General features: G+C 45.2%; 1 protein-coding gene across 1 annotated transcript in view; it reads left to right on the top strand.

Annotated features, from left to right (window-relative positions):
• Window positions 1–947: 947 nt before the first annotated feature.
• DCBLD1 (discoidin, CUB and LCCL domain containing 1) overlaps window positions 948–23,856 on the top strand; it is a 76,724-nt gene continuing 53,815 nt past the window's right edge. Inside the window, exon 1 of the mRNA XM_017345333.4 lies at window positions 948–1,400. Within this exon, the coding sequence (XP_017200822.4) occupies window positions 1,151–1,400 (250 nt within the window). The 5' untranslated portion in view covers window positions 948–1,150. The remainder of the gene's footprint in view (window positions 1,401–23,856) is intronic.

Here is a 23,856-nt window from a genome sequence, read left to right as displayed (position 1 = left end):
TGTCCAAAGATCACCGGAGAGGACAATGTGTGGCTTTGGGTGGGGGTGGGGATTTCGACTTTTCCTCCCTCCAGTATTCTTCTCTTAGTGCGTCTCCAGGTGTAATCAACCTCAGGGCGCCGCGGTGGTGCGAAGGTCATGGCCGAGCGCAGCGGAAGTGCAGAGGGGAGCGGACACGTCCGAGAGCCTTTAGAATACGTGTCTGATCTGTTCTCGTCCATTCCCACTGCCCCTGCCCTCAACTTCTCGGGAACGGCCACGTCATTCTGCTCTCTTCCAGCTTGCTCTCCCCCAAGCCTTTCCCAGCACCCACCCAGAGAATCAGATGGAGTCACTATTCCGTCTGAACCCTCCGTGCTCCGAGGGCCAAGGGAAACTTAACTTTCCGTGGCTTCCCAGGCCCTTCCCTTTGCCTCCCCTACTCAGCACCGGGATTCCTACCTCTTTGCCGCCCATCGACCTGTTCACCGAGCTCCGACCACCGGGGTCCCCAGCACCCCTCGTTCTTCTGCCCTTGCCTTCCACTAGCCCGAGTCCCGCTCACCCTCCGAGTCTCTGCTGCGATGCCACCCGCTCAGGCCTCTCACCCGCGGTCAAATAGGGTCTCCCTAAACTTGCTCCACTAGCCCACTTCGTGTCATGGAGTGCAATTCTCGTTACAAACTTGCCGATCCTTGTTAACTTTTGCAAACGCACGGGTTTAGCACTCTGACCTGAGTGAATGAATGGAGGGAGGGACTTGAGTTGGCCTTACTTGCCACCGTCATCATCCTATCATGAAAACAACTTCGGGTTTCCAACGTAGATCGTCCCGTCATGCCCACCCCTGAGCGGCTGGCACCGCCTGGAGGGGGCAGTTCCACCGCGCACTGGGGCACTCTGGGGAATACAGCCTCCCCGCCAGGTGTCCTTCCGGCTCCCGGGTTCACCGAGCTGGGGCAGGTGGGGCGGAGAGGAAGGGCAGAGCGAAGCAGGGAGCGCCAGACACCCAGAGGGGAGCCCAGGCGGCGCCCGGCGCGCCTCGGGCCCCGCCGCTGGTCACCGCCCCGGAGCCCGGAGCACGACTTCCTCCTCGGGGGCCGGCGCGCGGGGCGGGACGGGGCGGGGCAGGCGGGGACGCCCCCGCCCGGCTGGGCGCAGAGCCGCCCCAATGGGATTCGGTGCGGGGCAGCCGCTGCGCCCCATCCCCGCGCAGCGCTCGGCCGCGGAGCAGGCGGCCAGGTCTGGGCAGCAGCGGCGCAGGACCCGTCGAGCGGAGACCGAGCCTGCGAAGCTGGCGTCTGGGGGGGCCATGGTGCCCGGCGCCCGCGGTGCACTGCTGCCGAGGACTGCCGGGCCCAGCCTCCTGGCCCTGTTGCTCGCGGTCTCCGCCCCGCTCCGGCTGCAGGCGGAGGAGCTGGGTGAGTGGAGCGCGTCCGGCGGGCTGCAGGATTCGGGGCGCCGCGGGCGGGCTGCGAGGCAGGCCAGGCCTGGAGGCATTGAGCGCGGGAGGAAGTTGGGCGCGCTGCCTGCACCGCCGAGTTTGACTCTGCCAGGCTCGGGGGTCACACAAGTCAACTGCGTTCTGGAGCACGCCCCCACCAAACTCCTTCACCCCCCCCCCCCCGCCTCTCTCCCCCCACACACCAAAACCAGAAGGTCAACTTGGTGCCTCTCCACTTTGCTCGCTGCCCCTCAAGCCCCGCTCGCTTAGTTTCCAGACTTCCTGACTCTGCCCGCGCGGCGAGAAAGGACACGGCCCCAAGGGTCGCCTGAGGGAGAGCGGTGCGCGGGGACGGGCTCCACAGCGTGCTGTTGGCTGGGCTGCGGCGCGCGGCGCTGGAATCCCGGCGCGTGCGTTTGGCGGCTCGCACCAAATGGCTGGGCAGTGCCTTGCGGGGGCTGGCCTCGAAAGCGGGCGGGCAGACGGTGCCATCGTCTCCTCGCGAGTGCCCGGCTTGCGCCCCCGTTTGCAGTCTTGTGGCTTGGATCCTACGTGGGCGTTTGAGCGACTGACTGCCCAGCATATTGTTTTTTCTCTGCACCTGGTGCTTGTCTTCGAGTTGAACCTGATTAACTTGCACCCAAGTTTACTCTCTGCCTATCCCCCAGATTAGAGTAGGAAACCGGTTTGCCAGCCCTAAATGTCTCTACTCATTAATCCTCGTTAATTAGTTCTTTTTTGATAGCAGGAGCCAGCTTCCAGCCATTTTTTTTTAGGTCTGTCTCTCTCGTGTGCTTCTGCCTCTGTGTAACAGAGGTATTTAATGGCAATAGATCTATCCAGAATACACTGACAGCAGCCCCACCTCTATGCTTCCTGGTGAAATAAAAATCAAAACTAAACCCAATGCTGGCATTTTTTTCACTGAACTCTGCCTCCATTCTAGTCTGAAACATAGTCACTCAAGATGTTGGTAATGGCTCCTAAATTTACTTATACACCAATTTGTTACAAAGCAAGCAAACCCTAAAGTTATTTTGTCTAAGGGCACTGCATCATAATACTAGGCATATCATAAAATAGTAATGAGGATGGATGCTTTTGTTAAATATGTAAGGTTTTTATAATGGAGGTTTTAAATATTTAAATGTTCTTGTCAAGTCACCATCTGAAGATGCACTTTTAGTACTGTACATCCATGAGTCAATCTAGTAACATGTCCTAGACCAAGCTGGTCAAGCTGTCAGCTAGCCTGCCAAGTGAACTGTCAGATTTTATGTGGCCCTCCAGGCTATTAATAGGGCACTTTGTAGAAAGATCCGCTGGGGGTGGGGGGGGGGAATGTGATTGTTCAGATTCTTTTACAGCTTCAAATTTGAGTTTCTGTTGTTGACTAGAAGACACTGTCATCTAACTCACACACGTACTTAAGATGGAGAAACAATCAAAGAGTAGCTACACAAAATAGTTTAGATTTGGGACATGTACTGAAGAAACAAGAAATCTACTAAGATTTCCAGTGCTGACACACAGAGACATCATTTGGTTTTTTAAAAATATTTCTCTCATGTCTGATTTCCTGAACTATCGCTTGATCATGTACTTTTCAAGTGTTCATGTATGTAAGCATACACACCCATGTTAAGTCTTGACATTTGCTTCTGGCTGTGTGCTTTCATGGTGCTATACATTATATTAGTGCTCTTGGGGTTCTAGATGATAAGAGGAATGCCTGAGCTTTGTTTTTGGTGAAAAGTACCCAATTATGAGCAGGAGTACCACTCTTTCACAGACTTACCACCTTCTTTGGAGCCACCAAATGAACACAACCCTGCCCAAAGTTTGAAAGAGCCCCACCCCACCTCCAGAACCCTAGAGCCAGCACCCACCAAATTTGAACAGCTACCACAAAGCAGCTCAGCCCCACCTAATGTCCACCTGCCCAGACCCGAAAGCAGCCCTGACTATATATAAACCCCTAGTCGATATGAGAATGGCACTCTCTACCCTCACTGGTAGTGGATCCCTCTCAGGTTCGGCTCTGAATAAACCTGTTCTGGCTGTTGAGTTCATGGTCTCTCTCCCCTTTGTCTTATTCTTCTACTACAAGAGGTGGTGTTGAAACCCAGAGGCTTACGAGACCAGTCCTCTCACCCACTTTGGTCCATCAGAGCCTCATATGGCCGGTAGGAAGTGGAGGCAGAGTTCCTCCACCTGGCCTGGGGCTTATACTGGCCTGCTCTGTGCCAGGAGCTCCAGCCAAGAGCTCCAATACCTTCTGGGTAATGACCGTGACTCTCTCTCCCTCCACTTGATGGTTCTTTCCTCTCTGTGACAAACTGGTGGTGAGGACCACAAGGTGACGGTGATTGCCCGGCTCTTGTGGTACCCTTTGTCCCTGGGCGAGAGTGCTAGCCACACTGTCCCCAGCACAGCTGAACTCCTGCCTAAGAGATTTTTTTTTTCTAATTCTGCCTCTTCCACCCTGCTGACCTGACTAAATCCACTGTTACCTTCTCTCTTCTCCTTTTACCTGCTCTGGAGACCTATAACCCCAGCCAATTCTCCTGCTTAGGGTAGTGGCCAGAGTGGGAGGTCCAGTTAGGGTCCAGGTCCCTTTCTCCTTAATAGACAGACCTTAGTCAAATTGAGGAGTGCTTAGGCTCATTCTCAGAGAACTCCTCCTCTAAATATCATGAAGAATTTCGTCACCTGACACAGTCCTATAGTTTAACTTGGCAGGACCTCTCTCATTCTATCCTCTACATTTTTTTTTTTTTGACAGGCAGAGTTTGACAGTGAGAGAGAGAGAGAAAGGTCTTCCTTTTCCATTGGTTCACCCCTCCAAGTGGCCGCTACGGCCGGCATGTTGTGGCCGGCGCACTGCGCCGATCAAGCCTGGAGCCAGGTGCTTCCTCCTGGTCTCCCATGCGGGTGCAGGGCCCAAGGACCTGGGCCATCCTCCACTGGACTCTGGGCCACAGCAGAGAGCTGGACTGGAAGAGGAGCAACTGGGACAGAATCCAGTGCCCCAACCAAGACTAGAACCCAGTGTGCCGGCACTGCAGGCAGAGGATTAGCCTAGTGAGCCACAGTGCCAGCCCTATCCTCCACTTTAACTCTGGATGAATGTGTGCACATTCTGTGCATGCACTGTCAAACAGCATGCAGGTGAGTTACACTGTCAAGTCCCAGACAGACACCCAGAGGCCGCTTAGGCCATCCGTAGGGCTGCCCTTTCCCTGGATTGTACCTACCAACCTGAAGATCCAGGGGTATGGGCCTGAGACCACATTATTTCCTGCCTGTTGGAGGCTTTGGATAAAAATAGGTATAAGCAGGTCAACTCTGACAAACTTCACAAAATCACACAAGGACTAAAGAAAATCCCACTTGCTTTATGGCTTGCCTTTCAGAGGCAATGGTAAAATATACCAACATGGATCCCAATTCCAGAGAAGGACAGTTGATTTTACATCTCCAATTTATATCCCAAAAGGACCTGGATATCTGACACAAACTCCAGAAGCTGGGGGACAGTCCACAAACCTCTTAAAAGGACTTTATCAATGCAGCTTTTCATATCTTTAATAGGGACAATGAACTAAAGATTCATAAGGAGAAAAATACAAATTTAAAGTATCATATGCTTGCCTCTCTGATCCATCAAACTGCTAATGAGCTTAACCACAAGCCAAATCCCAGCCCTTCGGGAGTCTGTTTTCAAAACAGCAACACCGGGCACTGGACCAAGGCCTGCCCCAACCCAAGATCTCCCACTAAACCATGTCCCAACTGCAAACAGTGGGGATGCTAAAAGATGGATCTGTCCCCAGGATGTCGCCCTCCCCAACTGGGACAGCCCTCTGCTCCACCAACTCTAGCACAAGACATCTCTGTTAACAGAATGAGGAGGCCTGCGTTCTGTAGCCCCCATCACAAACTAGTCTGTGGACCCAAGGGTGATAGGGACGGTGTCTGGTGAGTGGATCTCTTTCTTGGTAGATACTGGGACTAGTTTATCTGTTTTAAATGAATATTGGGCCCCACTCCTTCCTTCTTCTGTCTTTGTTGTTGGCATGAAGGACCTCAATGAGACACTGTAACTCCTCCTTTATATTGCTGCTTTGGAGATATAACCCTCCCATACTTTTTTCTTGTCCTCCCCAATTGCCCCATCCCCATTTTAGGTAGCTCCACCAGTTGGGACCATCTGTCTCCATTCAAACCAGAGATAAAACCCATATGTTCTTCCTCCATATCAAGGACCTCACTTGCTCTACCTCCCCATCCCAGGTTCCTCCTCTCCAGTCCATTCTTCCTCTGGTTAATTCTGTAGTATGGGATATATCCCACCCTGTAATTGCCATCCACCATGCTCCAGTTTGCATCTCCCCTGTCGCTCCCCCTCTTCGTGGAGGAACGACACAGGACCCTGCGCTGTTCTTTCGTCTGCTCGGCCCTCCCCGGGTTTGCTGCTGGTTCTTCCCGGGTTGGCTACTATCCCTTCCACCTCCATGGAAGGGCAGTTCCCCCTGGCCGCATTCCCCACTTCCGCAGGGGAGCAGCACACCGCCGGCCGGCTTTCTCGGGGGCTGCACGGGTGTTCCTTCAGCTAGATGTTCCCCATAGATGTTCCTGGTGCATGCCGTCTCTCTCCTCCTTTATAGTCCTCCTCCGCCAATCCTAACTCGGCTGCCCACACGCCGAGTACGCTGCTCTCCTCCAATCAGTAGCAAGTCCTACAGTTTATTGGTTGAACTGGAGGCACCTGTGTAGAAGCTGTTTTCTTCTCTCCCAGCGCCATATTGTGGGAGAGCAGATGCATAGAATAAGTCTTAATTCCAGTAACTCAGTCCAGTCCGGATTGCTCCCCACACTCCCCAAAGGATCTCACAAGAGCTATTGTTCCCCAATATCTTTTAAGTCTCGAAAGCCATAGAGACCTAAAGCTGATTATAAACCACTTCTTTAGGCTCACATTCTTGTCTCTACCCACTCACCTCTCAATACACCTATATTCCCCATCAGAAAATAAAATGGCTCTTTCCTCCTAGTTCAAGACCTTAGATACATTAACTCTCCTGTTCACCCCACCTATTGAGTCATTCCTAACCCTATATTCTCCTCTCCCAAATACCCCCTACAATTTCTTTTTTCTCCATCTTGGACCTAAAGGATGCCTTCTTCATGATTCCTCAACCCATCCTCCCAGCTACTCTTTGCCTTTGGTCTGAGTCCAATCCCTGCCATACTTGACAAGTTACCTGGACTGTTTTACCCCAAGATTTCCAAGGTAGCACCCATCATTTTGAACAGGCCCTCCAAGCTGACTTAGCTTCTTTCAACTTTTCATCCAGCACACTTCTTCAATACTTTGATAATCTTCTATTCTGTAGCCCCACCTAAGAAGCCTATCTTCAACACACTGCTAGTCTTAAAATTTTCTACCTGATAAAGGCTATTGGGTGTCTCAGGAAAAGGCCTAGCTAATCTCTACTTATGTTAATTTCCTGGGGGCTTCTCATGACACTAGATACTTGTGCAATTCATCCTGCCTGAAAACAGGCAATACACTCCCTTCTTTTCCCACATACAAAGCGGGACTTCCTCTTTCTTGAGAATTGTGGGATATTTTCACCTCTGGATTCTAAATTTCTCCCTTATTGCTAAACCTCTCTATGAAGCTGCCAAAGGTGATCTAGACAAACCCTTAAAAGAGACCTCACCCCCCTAGAAACCTCATTCCAAACTCAAAAAAAGGCTCTTCTACAAGCCACCACTCTGAGCTTTCCCAACCCATATAAACCATTTTCTTTATTCATAGCTCTAGGCAATGGGCACTTGGTCTCCTGGCTTAGTTGGTGGGAGACTCTACGGCCCCTATGGCCTGCTTCTCCAGGGTTTATCAGAGCTGGCCCCTATGCCTGAAAGTCCTGGCCACTGCTGCCCTCATACCAAGGCTCAAAAACTCACCTTCTATCAACCGTTACTATTTTGGTCCTCACATGAACTGCAAGACCTTCTTAGCCACTTATCTCTTTGGTCTCTATCACCAACTGGCAGCCAAATTCTCCATTCCACTCTTCTGCAGCCGACTGTTACCTTCCATTGCTGCTCTTCACTTAACACAGCTACTCTTCTTCCTGCCCTGATTATCTCAGCTTCTCTGTAACCACATTTCACAAACTCATGGACACTCACATTCCCCTAGCCTCTGATCAGTTTATTGACCTACCACCTCCAGAACTACCCCCTTTTGTACTGGATATGTGACAATCAAGGATATCATAATGATACCTGCTCTTCCCCTTCCCCCAAGGGTCATCAAGACTCAACCCCTACCTCAGAGCACAACCTCCCAACAGTCTGAACCACAGGCCTTGACTTGAGCTGCAAAGAGAAAGACTATTAACATCGACACTGATTCCTGATATTCCTGTAACATCATCTACCCCAATGCCCAGATGTGGCAAGAAAAAGGGTTTCTGACCACCTATGGGGTTTCTGTATTAAATAATAAATGACAAACTGATAAAGGCCCTTCTAGATGCTGCCCAGCTACTCATAAAAGCTGCCATCATCCATCATCATAAAAGACATCAGAAAGACAAAAGAAAGGTGTTGGAGGCTAACAACCAAGCTGACCCAACTGCCAAAGCAGCTGCCTGCAGCAAAGCAGCCCTGTCATTTCTCTTCAACCTGGCTCCTATCTATTCACATTTAGAGATCTCTCAATTTCAACAAGTGCCCTCCAAAGAGGATTTATGGTGGTTTCTAGATAGTAAACTACTACTCCCCTCTTCTCTCTAAGCTAAGAAACCTCCATTCTCTACATCATTCAAACCCAAACTCTCTTCTTCACTTTTTTTAAAAAAGATTTTATTTATTTATCTATTTGAAAGAGTTACACAGAGAGAGGAGAGGCAGAGAGAGAGGTCTTCCATCCACTGGTTCACTCCCCAGATGGCCACAACAGCTGGAGCTTCGCTGATAAGAAGCCAGGAGCCAGGAACTTCTTCCGGGTCTCCCACGCAGGTGCAGGGGCCCAAGCATTTGGGCCTTCTATTGCTTTCCCAGGCCATAGCAGAGAGCTTGATCGGAAGTAGAGCAGCCGTGACTAGAACCAGCGCCCATATGGCTCCTCTTCTTCATTTTCTAAAATCACACATACACCTGATATGCATACCATATCTCAGACATGTAACATCTGTCAGAATTTTAACTCCATTTCCAACATCAGACCACATCCATTCCCATGGATCACTTCCTGGATAGGACTGACAGACTTACTTCACCCATGTGCTACCAGTTAAATGGATGTGTTACTTTCTGGTTATGGTGGACACCTTCTTGGGTTTGGTGGAGGCTTTCCCACCAGCAACAAAAAAGCCTCCACCATTTCTACTATATTATTAAGAGACAGTATTCCCAGGTTTGAGTTCCTTGCATCCATTCAATCAGATAATGGACTGGAATTTACCTCCCAAATTACTCAGCTAGTATCAACCTCTCTCAATATCTCATGTCATTTTCACATTCCCTATCATCACCCCTCTTCAGGAAAAAGTAGAACAGATGAATGGGATTTTAAAACAAGCTCTAATAAAACTTTCCATCCAGGTCCACTAGACTGGATAAAAACTTTCTTTGTCTCTATTAAGAATTAGGTCCCTTCCCTGGAAACCATTAACACTCAGACCATTTGAGTCTCTCTATGGGAGTCCTTGTCGTACCGAATTTCCCTCCTCTCCATAACTCTGAAGCCATTCCTTCTCTTACCTTCCCACTTCTCAACAAAATGTACTGTTATTTACAGACTATGCCGATACTCATCTACCCAAACCATACCCTCAACCTTCCAACTATGCTCCTACCTTTCAATTCAATGATTGGGTCTATCTTAAACAAAATGAGGCTGTCTTAAAGCCATAATGGAATGGACCCTATCAAGTAGCATTGACCACACTTACCACTGAAAAAATCTAGGGACAGCCTCCTTGGGTTCATCTCATTTCATTAAAATTAGAAGCACTTCCCCTATGCAACTCCATTCCTACAGGTCCCAAAACTCTATGTTGACACAACTCCCTGAAATACTGGAAGAACCACCTCCTCATGCCCCCCAACAATTCCTGAATTCTACAAATTCTACACAAATCTGTAATTCTACAAGAAAGACAGCAGTACTCAAACCCATCAGCCCACCTTTTCAAACTTGTCTCGAAACTTTGGCTCCAGGGTGAATTCTGTGACTTCACTCCTACTCAGATATCATTTTTTTTTTAATTTTCTGTTTACATCTTTTAATGTAATGCATTGTCACCCCCTTTTACTTTCTTTAGTAGTAATATTGGCCCTAATCCTCATCAAAGGATTGGCAGCAGTCACCCCAACTGACTGGACCCATAGTGAAAAATTCCTTTCAGTACTCTTTCCTTCTTTGAGTAGGATGCTTTTTGGCTATCTGCTGCTTCTAACCTGGCCCCCTTTTGTGGTCCCCAAACCTCTATATACTCCCATCAATGCTTCCTTCCAAAACCTCTGCATACCTTTCATCAGTTCATCCTTTTGTCTATTCTTTGCATATAACTCCAATGTCTCTTCATGTTAGGGCTGTACATACTCTTCCCCAACAGGCTGGCAAACCTTCCCTGCCTCCTATTTCCTCTGGAAAACTGCCAAGGCTGGGGTGTCTGTAGGGTCCAAGTCCTGCTTACCAAGAGAAATCCAATCTTTTTTATTAATTACACCAAAACCTTCCTGAGAAAACTCCTAGAATTATATCTCCCTGGAGTTACCAGAACATCTACCAGGATACAGGCCGCTCCGTATTTCACACTTATCCAACAACACTTGCCGTGGCCCCATTGATTGGTTAAGCCTCTTTATGTATCACACGTTTTCCCACTCCCTTTTCCCATGAAGTGGGTTTATTGTCCAGCATGGGCTGCAACCAGACTATCACTGGCTCACCCCCACCCCTCACTTAACAGTAAACTTACTGCCAGTAATAGCTGCCACTCTGGCATCTATTCACCGTGTAGTCAAGTCATCACAAAACTCACAACCTATTGCTCTCTATCTTATAGAATGTATAAGACTGAAAACAGGAGTGTGCTGTCTCTGAGGTAATCAGGCTTACATTTGTCTTCCCACTAACTGGACAGGGACTTTTAATTTGTGTTTCTATTTCTTTGTCCTGTACTGTAGACCAAACTTTATTTGCCATCCCTCTAACCAAACAAGTCAGGACGGATTTAGGATTTACTCCCTTGCTAATCTTGCTGGATGTACTGGCAGGAATTGGGACAGGAGTGGCTGGACTGGCAATTTTGGTGGACAAGACAAATTCAAGGGCTTTTTTCCTCTCTCTCAAAGAAAACGTAGGTGACCTAGCACAGCTGTCTCATCTCCATGACGAGATAGACGCCTTGGTGGCAGTGGTTCTTCAGAATCACCACAGATTAGACCTCCTCATTGCCGAAAAAGGAGGACTTCGTGTTTAAGTGAAAAGTGTTGTTTTTACAGCAATATGTCGGGTGTGGTCAGAGAAGGAATTGAATGCGTAAAAAAGTCCACTAACGAAATCTGCACTGCCCCTCACCAGCAGGAACTAGCCAGAAAGAGACTGGAGCCCCATTTCTTTATCCTTGGAGTCAGGAATGGGGGATCGTGAGCAGACAGCCATCTTACAGCCACACCACCATCTTAGGAGCCAGCAATAAACACAGCCCCTCCAACAGTTTGAAGAAGACTACACCCTGCAGAGCCCCAAGTTTGAAAAGCCCGCACAAACCAACTCATCTCTACCTAACACCCTCCCTCCTATCCAGAACCAAAAAGTATCTCTGACTATATAAACCCCTAGTCAGTATGAGAATAGCGCTGTCTGTCCTCACCAGAGGTGAATCCCTTTCCGGTTTGTCTCTGACTAAACATGTTCTGGCTGTCGAGTTTGTGGTCTGTCTACTATGTCTTGTTCTTCTACTCCAGTTAAAAGGAAATATCATTTAATAACATTTAATCTTCCCTGGTGGTAGGGGAGAGTCAGCTCTTGGCTCCCCAGGTGCTGCTGCAACCTGCCTGATTATCAATCTCTCTAGAAGCTTTTACTGTCCTTTTTGTTGTTATTGTTAAAATTGATTTATTTATGCAAAAGGCCAAGTGACAGAGAGAAGGAGAGACAGAGCAATCTCTGGAAGCTTCATAAAGCTCCAGCCCTGATTTTGGAGGGGAAGGGGAGAATGCTGAGACTATGTGTGTTTACCAGTATATTGTGATTTGAATCAGTTTTGGAATGGTGGAAACATTTTTTCAGTGTTAGGGTTTTGGTAAAGTGCTACCCACTTCTGTGTTATACACACTATTTGACTTTCACCCATTGTATTACATATCAAGAAACATGTCATTATTTAACCTAAATATTTATAAGCTCACCATATTTTTAAATTTTTTATGTTATTGTCTGGTGATTCCATGAAGCTGTGCTGGTTCCATTGTGCAGTTTCCACTTGCCTAAATCATGGTTTTTGCTCAATTTCTTTTCTTTTAAAAATTTATTTATTTATTTTACAGATTTTTTTATTTGTTGATTCCGAAAGTCAGAGTTACAAAGAGAGTGGGAGAAAGAGAGAGAGGCGTTCCATCTGCTGGTTCACTCCCTTGATAGCTGCAACAGCCAGCTCTGGGCCAGGCTGAAGCCAGGAGCTTCTTCTGGATCTCCCATGAGGGTGGCAGGGGCCCAAACACTTGGTCATCTGCTGCTGTTTTCCTTGGCCAATAGCAGGGAGCTGGGCAGGAAGAGGAGCTGACAGGACATGAACTGGCACCCATAAGGGATGTCAGCATTACAGGCAGGGCTTAACCAGCTACACCACAAGGCTGGCCCCAAGATGTATTTCTTTATTTATTTGAAAGTCAGAGTTGCAGAGAGAGAGCGATTGACAAGAAGATAGAGAGATAGAAGGAGAGATCTTCCATCTGCTGGTTCACTCCCCAGATGGCTGCAACTGTCAGGGCTGTGCCAGGCTGAAGCCAGGAACCAGGAGATACAAATGGGTCTCCCATGTGGATGCAGGGGCCTAAGCACTTGGGCTGTCTTCCACTGCCTTCCCAGGCCATTAGCAGGGAGTTGGATTGGAAGTGAAGCATCTGGAACATGGACCAGAGCCCATATGAGTTTTCAACATTTTTGGTGATGGCTTCACCCATTATGCCACAGTGCTGCCCCCCTCAATTTCTTTTAAAAATATTCATCCCTCCCCAGTGTTCTTAGTTTACCAGGCCCCAGGAACTAGGGATTGGTGAACCAAAATTGGTCTGATTTCAGCTCATTCTCATTCCCACTGGACCAAATTAATTAAAGTTAAATGTTGGCATATTGTTTCACATGATTTTTGGTCTTCCACAATATGACATGTAAATTCATTAGCTTTCATTCAATTTGTATAAATCCATAGTTTGGATTTAGCCCAGTCATATTAACTTGGTGTAAGTATTGTAGAATAAAATGCCCATAATTTATGTGCTGAATTGTGCCAACCAAAAATCCTGGTTCTCTCTTCACTGAAATATTTGCAAGTGGGTGTTCATTAAAGATTTCTTTTGTGATTTAAGTATTATGAAAGAATAAAAATAGCACTTGCTCTCTGAGGAAGCTTCTAAGTGTAGATTCAGTTCTTGAATAACTTGAAAATTGCTATAAAAAATCCCTGCCCAACTCTTCATTGTTAACTATTAAAAAGTCTGCCTCTTAAGTTCTCAATCATATTTATTTGGTTCCACATGGGATAGCTGGTACCTGCTATTTTAGGTGAGAGGTTTTTTTCCCAAAAGTTAGCACAAGGGGTGGAACTGTGGTGCAATAGGTTAATCCTGTGGGCACTGGTTCTAGTCTTGGCTGTTCCTCTTCCAATCCAGTTCTGCTATGGCATAGAAAATCAGTAGAAGATGGCCCAACTCCTTGGACCCTTGCACCCATGTGGGAGACCCAGAAGAAGCTCCTGACTCCTGGCTCCTGGCTCCTGGCTCCTGGCTCCTGACTTTGAATCGGCCCAGCTTCAGCCATTGAGGCCACTTGGGGAGTGAACTAGTGGATGGAAAGCCTTTCTCCCTCTCTCCCTCTCACTGTAACTTTACCTCTCACATAAATAAATAAAACCTTTTTTAAAAAAATTAGCACAAGTTTATTCTAGCACTTTTTGTACCTGTTTATTTGCATTCACCCCCAACTTCTCTGCATCTTATCTGGAAAAGAGAAAGTCTGGGAGTCACCCAGCCTTGTAGATTATCAGGGCCTGAGGACAGCAACTGGCAATGTGCTCTTTGTCTTCCTGGCATCTGCTAAAGGTGCTCAATAAATGTTTCTTGAATTGAACTGAACCATCTCTTTGTGTTTAGAAAATATTTTCAAACTATTTCCTAATTGGTGGAAACTAAGTAATAAAGAGCTCCTGAAGTTCTTTATGAAGATACTTCTGCTGCCTCAACTAATTAATGTTGTTTATCAAGTCCAGCTTGCTTGCCATGTTTATTTCTGTATTTAAGGATGCCTTTTAAATGAAAGTGCAGCAGAAAGAAGGAAACATGCCAGCAGAATGATGTTTACCATTTCTCTTGGCTCTTAGTAGATGTAATTTGCAACACTCAAAACATCAAGTTATACTATATATTTCTTTTTTTTTTTTTTTTTTTGACAGGCAGAGTGGACAGTGAGAGAGAGAGAGAGAGAGAAAGGTCTTCCTTTGCCGTTGGTTCACCCTCCAATGGCCACCACGGCCGGCACATTGCACTGATCCGAAGGCAGGAGCCAGGTACTTATCCTGGTCTCCCATGGGGTGCAGGGCCCAAGCACTTGGGCCATCCTCCACTGCACTCCCGGGCCATAGCAGAGAGCTGGCCTGGAAGAGGGGCAACCGGGACAGAATCCAGCACCCCAACTGGGACTAGAACCCGGTGTGCCGGCTCCGCAAGGCAGAGGATTAGCCTGTTGAGCCACGGCGCCGGCCTTTATATATTTCATAAAATAATACTATATATTTCATAAAAGAAAGAAGTTATATTAATTTATTAGGGGCAGGCATTGTAGTGCAAGGGTTTGAGTCACTGCTTGGGAACCTACATCCTATATCTAAGTTCCTGGGTTTGAGTCCTGCCTCGGCTTCCAATCCAGTTTCCTGCTAATGCACCTGTAAGGCAGCAGACGATGGCTCAAGTATTTGGGTTCCTGCCACTCATGTGGGAGACTTGAATAGAGCCCCTAGCTTCAGCCTGGACCAATCCCAGCTATTGCAGGCATATGGAGAATGAACCACCAGATGGAAGACATCTGTATGTGTATGTTGCTCTACCTTTCAAATAATGTTTATTAATGTTTCATGTAGTAATTTGAAACTTTTAACCTTGTGGGACTAAAACAGACATGAAAATCATATTTAAAAAACATAACTTAGAAACAAGTGAGGGCCGGCGCCACGGCTCAATAGGCTAATCCTCCGCCTTGCGGAGCCGGCACACCGGGTTCTCGTCCCGGACAGGGCACCGGATTCTGTCCCGGTTGGCCCTCTTCCAGGCCAGCTCTCTGCTGTGGCCCAGGAGTGCAGTGGAGGATGGCCCAAGTGCTTGGGCCCTGCACCCGCATGAGAGACCAGGATAAGCACCTGGCTCCTGGCTTCGGATCAGCGCGGTGCGCTGGCCACGGCGCGCCAGCCGTGGCGGCCATTGGAGGGTGAACCAACGGTAAAGGAAAACCTTTCTCCCTGTCTCTCTCTCTCTCACTGTCCACTCTGCCTGTCAAAAATAAAAAATAAAAAAAAAAAGAAATAAGCGAGACGTTTATAAGGAGTTATATTCTTATTTTTAAAATGTATGGGGGCCGGCGCCATGGCACAGTGGGTTAATCCTCCACCTGCAGTGCTGGAATCCCATATGGGTGCCGGTTCTAGTCCCAGTTGCTCCACTTCCAGTCCAGCTCTCTGCTATGGCCCGGGAAAGCAGTGGAAAATGGCCCAAATCCTTGGGCCCCTGCACCATGTGGGAGACCAGGAAAAAGCACCTGGTCCCTGGCTTCAGATCGGCGTAGCTCCGGCTGTTGCGGCCATCTGGGGAGTGAACCAGCAGAAGGAAGACTTTTCTGTCTCTCCCTCTCACTGTCTGTAGCTAACTCTCAAATAAAATAAATAAAATCTTTTAAAAAATTAAATAGATTAAAAAAATAAAATCTATGGAGAAGTTAAATGAATGGCAGCATTTTGCAAAGATTTTAGTCCTGTTAAGGCAGAAGAAATAAAGTTTGTTCAAGGAAATATATCCTGTAGTATTTTGGACTTCTATGTGTGTCCTAAAGCATAGGACATGCTATACATACTTGAGCAATTGGTTGCTTCTCTATATCAAGGAGAGAATGCACATAACTAGTTTGTCATTATACTCAGCACATAGTAAATTCAATGAATGTCAGCCACCATTAATGTTTATTTCTAGTAATTTGACAAGAACTGGGGCTTCTTTGTTCTGTGTCCCCCTGTTTTTCTTGTCTCATTCCCTTCCATGTTCTCTCATACTCAATTCTCTCCAGCCAACCTTAGTGGTTTCCTTGCTATTACTCCAAATGTCAAATACCATTATTCTTAAGCGCCTTTGGATGTGTGGTTCCTTCTGCCAGGAACAGTTTGGCCCTAACATAAACATGCCTTCCCCTTGCTCAGTCTGTGTTCAGTTGTTGTCTGCCAAGAGAGAACTTTCAAAGCCACCAGGAACCCTCTCTGTTCCATTTCTACAATTACATATGCCCCTTCCCTGCTTTCTCTTTTCTCTAGAGCACCTACCTCCTTCCAACACAGTACATAGTTTACACTTCGAATTCATTTCTCTGTCTTCCCCGTCCTTGAGTATAAGGTCTGTGAGGAGGTTTGTGCCCTATACCGTGGCCTGCGATGAATACTCAGTAGAGGGAGAGCATGGATCAGAAGGCAGTGAGAAAGGAGTTCTTGCCCTGTGGTTAGAGACTCACAGATGACTCTTGTTGTCAAAACACAGACACAGCAAAGTAAAGGAAATTGTATGTTTAATCCAACTGTTGTTTGTTAGTCAAAAGTTTGAAAGTATAAAGAACAGAACCTCACTGTGGTGTATTAGAAATCAGTATTTAGGATGAAAGGAAAAATATCACCAGAATTTAAGATGTTTTTCCATTACACTATGGAGTAATTTTGTCTTTTTTGCAAAATCTTTGAGTCATGTCGACATCATCTTCCAGATGTTCATTCTCAGCTCTGCATATAAAAACTAAGTTGTTTGCCTTGCGGGGTGCGGGAGACTTAATTGATGGGAAAATCCCACATGGAGATATCTACCCTGAAGTGGAAATGAATTTGTAATTGTGAGTCCTGGTGTGCTAACTCCAGAAAGGACTGCCAAACTTGCCTTTTACTGGGAGTTGAAGAGGAGGGCTTGTTTCGAGGGTACCAGTGAGACTGAGAGAATTTCTAAGATCCGTGAGAGTAGAGATGACACTGATCCTCTTTTTCTCCAATAGCACCTGGCATTTAATGGGTACTTACTAACCATAAGAAGCCTTCAAAGAATTCATGGAAAATGTGTATTATGAAAAACTATGCAGGCGTTTCAATTGTTTTTAATTTTACAGTTTGCTTTTTTTTTTTTTTAAGAAAAAATTATTTGAAAGACAGAGAGACAGAGACTGATAGACACAAAGAGGTGTCCTATCTGGTGGTTCATTTCCCAAATGCCTGCAACAGCTGGGGCTGAGTTGGCCAATGCCAGGAACCTGGAACTCAAGCCGGGTCTCCTATAGGTGGTTCCAACTATTTGAGCCATTACTTCTTCCTTCCAGGAATTAGCAGAATCATTAGCAAGAATCTGGAGTAGGGAACAGAGCTGGGACTCAAACTCAGGTACTCCAGTGTGGGATGAGGGTGTCCCAAGTGGCAGCTTAACTGCGGCACCAAATACCTCCCTGTATTCGGGCATTTGTAACATTAACACTGTGTTAAGCCATATTATCATGGTGTACCTTTACCGTGTACTGTTTCATGCCATTTCTACTTGATTTCTTTATCTAGTTTTTCTGAACTATCTCCTTAGGAGATATGCTGTGTGGAAGCATTTGTTCATATTTGCAGAAATGTCTTATATTTTATATATGCTTACATAGTAGTTGTAGTTGAGGATCTTTTTTGTTTGAAAAGCTGCTAAGACTAGCATTGAAACAAGATACTCTATGTTGCTCCCTTCTCTCTCCTCTTTTTTAATTAAAATTTTTAAGTTAACTTCTTATAATTTATGTTTGCTGCAAATTTTGGTTCCTAATCCTTTTTTTCTCTAAGATTTATTCATTTAGTTTTTTGTATTTTTAAGATTTATTTACTTATTTGAAAGTCAGAGTTAAAGAGAGAGACAAAGAGAAATCTTCCATCCACAGGCTCACTCCCCAGATGGCCGCAATGGCTAGGGCTGGGCCAGGCCAAACCCAGGAGCCAGGAGATATATCCAAGTCTCCTACAAGGATATCAGGGGCTGAAGCACTTGACCACCTTCCACTGCTTTTCCCAGGCCATCAGCAGGGATGGGAAGTGGAGCAGCTGGGACACAAACAGGAGCCCATGTTGGATGTTGGCATTGCAGGCTGCAGCTTTACCTAATATGCCACAGCGCCAGCCCATATTCATTTACTTTTGAAAAGCAGGGTGACAGAGAGAGAGAGAGAGAGAGAGAGAATCTTCCATCCTCTGGTTCATTCTCCAAATGACTGCAATAGCCAGACCTGGACCAGTCCTGAGCCAGGAGTCAGGAGCTCCATTTGGACCTCCCACGTGGGTGGCAGTAATCCAAGTACTTGGGCCATCATCTGCTGCCACCTAAATTAGCAGGAAGTTGGTTCAGAAGTGGAGGCAGAACTTGATCCCAGGCACTTAGATATGGAATATGGGCATTGCAAGCCAGGGCTTAACATGCTGCACCTCAGTACATGCCCTAAATTTTAAAAAAAATCAATTTATTAGAGAAGCAGAGAGAGAGTGTGAGAACTACCATTCACTGGTTTACTCCTCAAGTTCCCACAACAGTCTGCTCTGGGCTGGGGAGGGCCAAAGTCAGGAGCTGTAAATTCAATCCAGGTGTCCTGTATACGTTTTAGGGACCCAGTTACTTTAGCTGTCACCACTGCCTCCCAGGGTCTGCATTAACAGAAAATTAATTAAGAGCCAGAGATAATATGGAATCCAGGCACTCTGATATGGGATGCAGGTATCCTAACCAGTAGGCCAAAATAATATATAAAAATAAATAAAACTTTACTGTACTTTTCAAAACAAAATAAAATATCTTCCTTGAGGGCCTTCTTTCCTAACTGTTTTTGCAATGATCTTCTCTGATGCTTACAAGGTTATACAGTTATGGATCAAATATGAAATCATATTGTACTCATATATAGTAATCCTGCAAGGAAAAATGTTACACATAGATCCACTAAGGACATGTTTTGGCACACAAAGAAAAAAAATACACTCAATTGACTCTGTCTCCATGGGTTTGGGGATTCCAGGACCCTTGAGGAAGCCAAAAATCTTCAGATGCTCAAGTCCTTTCTATAAAATATCATAATATTTGTACATCAACTGTTCACATCCTCCCATATACTTTTTTTCAAAGATTTATTTGTTTGAAAGGCAGAATTATAGAGAGCCAGAGAGCCAGAGGCAGAGGCACAGAGAGATAGAGAGAGGTCTCCCATCCATTGGTTCACTCCCCAAATGGCCACAGTGGATGGAGCTGAGCCAATCTGAAGCCAGGAGCCAGGAGCTTCTTCCGGATATCCCATGCCAGTGCAGGGGTCTGAGACCTTGGTCAATCTTCCACTGCTTTCCCTGGCCATAGAGAGAGCTGGGTCAGAAGTGGAGCAGCTGGGACTTGAACCAGCGCCCATATGGGATTCCAGCACTGCAGGCAGTGGCTTTACCTGAAAAGCCACAGCACCGGTCCCTCTCCCATATACTTTCAACCATTTGTAGATTAATTCTGATACCTAATACAGTGTGAATGCTGTATAAATACTCATTATGCTTATATTGTGTAGGGAATAATGACCCCAAAAAGCCTGTCCATATTTAGTACAGACACAATCTTTTAATACAATATGGTCAGTCAGACATTGGTTGAATTCATGAATGTGACAGAACCTGCAGGTAGGGACTGTACAACTGATTGTACACCTATACAGAGTGTATACATGTAAACAAATACAAATGCAAACCTCCACAGCAAATACATGTGTGCAGACACACTTGCCTACTGTCTGCTGTCTACAATTTTCTTTTATTCAAATCTAGACAGGTACAAATTTCTATTTCTAAAATATGTGTAAGATAGAACAACAACCAAACCAATTCCTGGGTACCATTCTACTACCTAGTCTGTATGTGGCTTTTCTATTCTGCTACTTTTCAACTTAACATTTTGTTAATAGTTGTTTACTATATTATTTGGAAAAATTCTATGCTTAGTTTTAGAATTCACCTTTAGGGAAACCAAGAACTTATTTCCCAGTAATTTATTGGTACTGAAGGCTATCCAGTGAGAAAGAGGGGTTTTTGTTTTGGCTGACTTTAAATCAGCCAGGACTCTTGTCAACATTTTTGTCTTTTTTGTTATCCAAATATCTTTTCCTTGCTTATGAAGTCATATGTAATTTGCTTGTCAGTACTTTGTTTGAAAAAAGTACCTAAGTATATGAAGTATCAAGATATATCTTGATCCTTCTAAGATGAGAGTCTTAATTTATATAAAAGAGTTAAACTTGGCAATGAGTAGACTACTCAGGGTTTATCTTTACTGGGCTCCACATTTGTTTTCAGCATTTTCCAACTCAAATTATAAACACTATCACAGCCATTTTATTCAGTGTCCAGAGTATCTCATTTTACTGCAAGGATCTTTGCAGTTAAATTAGTATTATATAATTTGATTTTGCAATTGCATATGCTAAGAGGTTGTGCCTAAAGGTTCTGTGTAAAGGGTATTTTAGAAACACTCTCTTCTTGAAAAAGTGAAAATAGAACCTTACTTCACTATTCTGACAAAGAGCAAGGCAAAAGGATATTAAAAATATGGATTCCAGTTCAATCTGAATTACTAGTGCATAAGATTTCCTAGAGGGAAAATAGGTAAACATCTCTGTGTTTGTCACCTACCTTTAAAATGGTTGAAGGGATTTAATTCCATCTTTTCACTGCTTTTCACAAAAGCGAATTCACTTCAGATTGAAATGTGGCTGATTTTAGCCCCAAGGAGAAAACTGTGGAGACATAATAGGTATGTGATCACTGGAACACTAGATCTGTGTGTTGAATTGCTCCCACTCTGAGGACTTTAGAATGGAGACTGCTTATTTTAAGAATAACATGAATCAACATTTGTCCCTTTCTTTTTCTTTCTATTTTGTTGCCCTGGACAGCTCCTGCTTTGCCAGGAGACCAAATGAGGGAGATAGAAGAACTCTATCAAAAGAGAAATGACCCTGCCCCTGCTGTTGCTGCCAGCTCAGAAGGACCTAACAATCTTTTGAGACTTTGAAATCTAGTAATAGACTAAGCAGCTGTTGAAGACTTCATACCACTTTCCCCCTAAATATCTCATTTGCATTTCTAAACATTTTCTTAGAAAACCACAATGCCATGAGCACACCTAACAATATTAATTGTAATTCCTTAAGTATCATCATCTAGTACTCAAGTGATATTCATATTCAAATTTTCCAAGAATCCTAAACACATATTTTCACCCTTGGTTTGTATGCACAAGGACCCATGCAAAGTGGACACATGCAGGACCTATTATGTCTCTGAAGTCCCTTGTAGTCTACCACTGACCTGCGTCCATCTACCTTTTCTTTTCCTGAAATGAAATCAGATTCAGTTGTCTAACACAGCTCACGTCTTAAACTGTCCTGACTGCTTCTGAAGGGTGCCTTTTACTTCGTAGACTATTCGCTGTATATCTGTGTAAACCTGCAGTTAGATCTAAAGGCTTGGTTAGATGTGGGGCTGTTTTTGATGAAACTACTGAAAGATGCTGTGTAGGTCTAATTGTATTGCAGTAGGATGCATATTGAAGTTATTGTTGCTGTCACCCACTTTATGATGCTGAGAAAGACTTTAGGAAGTGGAATGAAACAATGGATGGGAACTCTGTCTCTCTATTTCTCTCCATCTCTGTCTCCCTGCCTCTGTCTCTGTCTGTCTATCTCTCTTTCTCTCAAATAGAGAAAGAACAAAATATATTTTTTAAAAGATCTGGAATGAACAGTTTCAGGGAGTTACCTTTCGCAGTAAAGTTTTAGACAAATAGTGCTTGATTTCTTTTAGAAGTGATTACATTTCCCATAAAAATATTAAAACTTAAAAAATTAGTAGCTAACCATTTGCTTTTATCATATTGTGATAAATTCAGCAGCACAGAATATAGAATGTACAAAAGCTACAATTTTCAGGACTGTGGAATGTGAAATGAGTTTCATAAGGTTTATATTTTTTTTCTCCCAACCCTTGTGTTTCATGCCGTATTAGATAAAGTAGGATGAAAGGCGGCTTTCTCACCACCGAGATTTATTATTTTCTGGTTGATAAGCATCGATTGCTTTTTCCTTATATTTGTCGCACACACTCTATGTGCATGAAAACTTTCCCATTCTATGTCTGTGTATTTTCCACAGTGTGCCCGAGTAGTTCCTAAATTGCCACTATGTTCAGGTGTCAGAAACTTTACCCTGATTTAAATATAGGCTGACTGTCCTGACCATGTAAATGAAATCTAGAGTGAAAATAAGCATCAGAGAATTGAAAATATAAATGTGTTCCAATGTTAAGAATACACACTAAAATAAAACTGGACAGAAATAGTATCCCAAAGATTTTGCACTTAAAAAAAAAAATCACTGTACGATCCCTATTAAGAATGAGAGCTCTTGGGGCCAGTGCTCTGGGGTATGGGGTAAAGCCGCTGCCTGCAGTGCCGGCATCCCATATCGGCACTGGTTTGTGTCCTGGCTGCTCTACTTCTGATGCAGCTCTCTGCTATGGCCTGGGAAAGCATTGGAAGATGGCCCGAGTCCTTGGGCCCCTGCACCCGCATGGGAGACTTGGAAGAGGCTCCTGGCTCCTGGCTTCGGATCGGCTCAGCTCAGGCTGTGGCGACCATCTAGGGAGTAAACCTGTGGATGGAAGAACACTCTCGCTCTCACTCTCTCGCTCTCTCCTTCCCTCTCTGTAACTCTGCCTTTCAAATAAATAACTAAATCTTAAAAAAAAAAAAAAAAAAAAAAAAAAGAATGAAAGCTCTTCCTAGTCAGAATATTTAATTAATTTATCTATTTGAGAGGTAGAGTTACAGACAGTGAGAGAGAGAGACAGAGAGAAAGGTCTTCCTTCTGTTGGTTCATTCCCCAAATGGCCTCAATGACCAGAGCTGTGACATTCTGAAGCCAGGAGCCAGGAGCTTCTTCCCAGTCTCCCACATGGGTGCAGGGGCCCAACTTTGGCCATCTTTTACTGCTTTCCCAAGCCACAGCAAAAAGCTGGATTGGAAGAGGAACAGCCAGGACTAGAACTAGCGCCCATATGGGATGTTGGCGCCTCAGGAGGAGGATTAACCTACTGCGCCACGGTGCCGGCCCCTAGACAGAGTATATTTTACAGGGACCAGCAGAATGACTATCAAGAGTTTTTTGAAATGTATCTGTACATTGTATACTTAAATATGTGAAACATTTCATGAGCAATCTTTAAACAGAGAATTATCAATATCAAATGTGATTATCATGAACCTAAATAACATAATGTACACGTCCTTAGAACACTCTGTATCTGTTACTTTTTTACAAGAAATACTTGATACATTCTAATTATTAGTAAAACGCCTTTCACAATTGATTTTTGCTTTTTTTTCCTGTTCAAGTACCTTTTTGGTTTTTATTAATGTTTTAAAACTTTGTGGCCGGCGCCGCGGCTCACTAGGCTAATCCTCCGCCTTGCGGCGCCTGCACACTGGGTTCTAGTCCCGGTCAGGGCGCCGGATTCTGTCCCGGTTGCCCCTCTTCCAGGCCAGCTCTCTGCTGTGGCCAGGGAGTGCAGTGGAGGATGGCCCAAGTACTTGGGCTCTGCACCTCATGGGAGACCAGGATAAGTACCTGGCTCCTGCCATCGGATCAGCGTGGTGCGCTGGCCCTGGCGGCCATTGGAGGGTGAACCAACGGCAAAGGAAGACCTTTCTCTCTGTCTCTTTCTCTCACTGTCCACTCTGCCGTCAAAAAAAAAAAAAAAAAAAAAAAAAAAACTTTATCTGTAAAAGGGAATGTTTGCTGTTTTAGTTGCTAAGACTCAGCACTTGGTAATAGATTTTTTGGATGCTAGAGACAA

The sequence above is a fragment of the Oryctolagus cuniculus genome, chromosome 5, assembly GCF_051225735.1.
Source record: "Oryctolagus cuniculus isolate XC-2025 breed Fujian yellow rabbit chromosome 5, ASM5122573v1, whole genome shotgun sequence".
Taxonomy (NCBI): Eukaryota; Metazoa; Chordata; class Mammalia; order Lagomorpha; family Leporidae; genus Oryctolagus; species Oryctolagus cuniculus.
The sequence above is the reverse complement of the archived record's forward strand: the minus strand, read 5'-3'. Positions and strand labels throughout refer to the sequence as shown.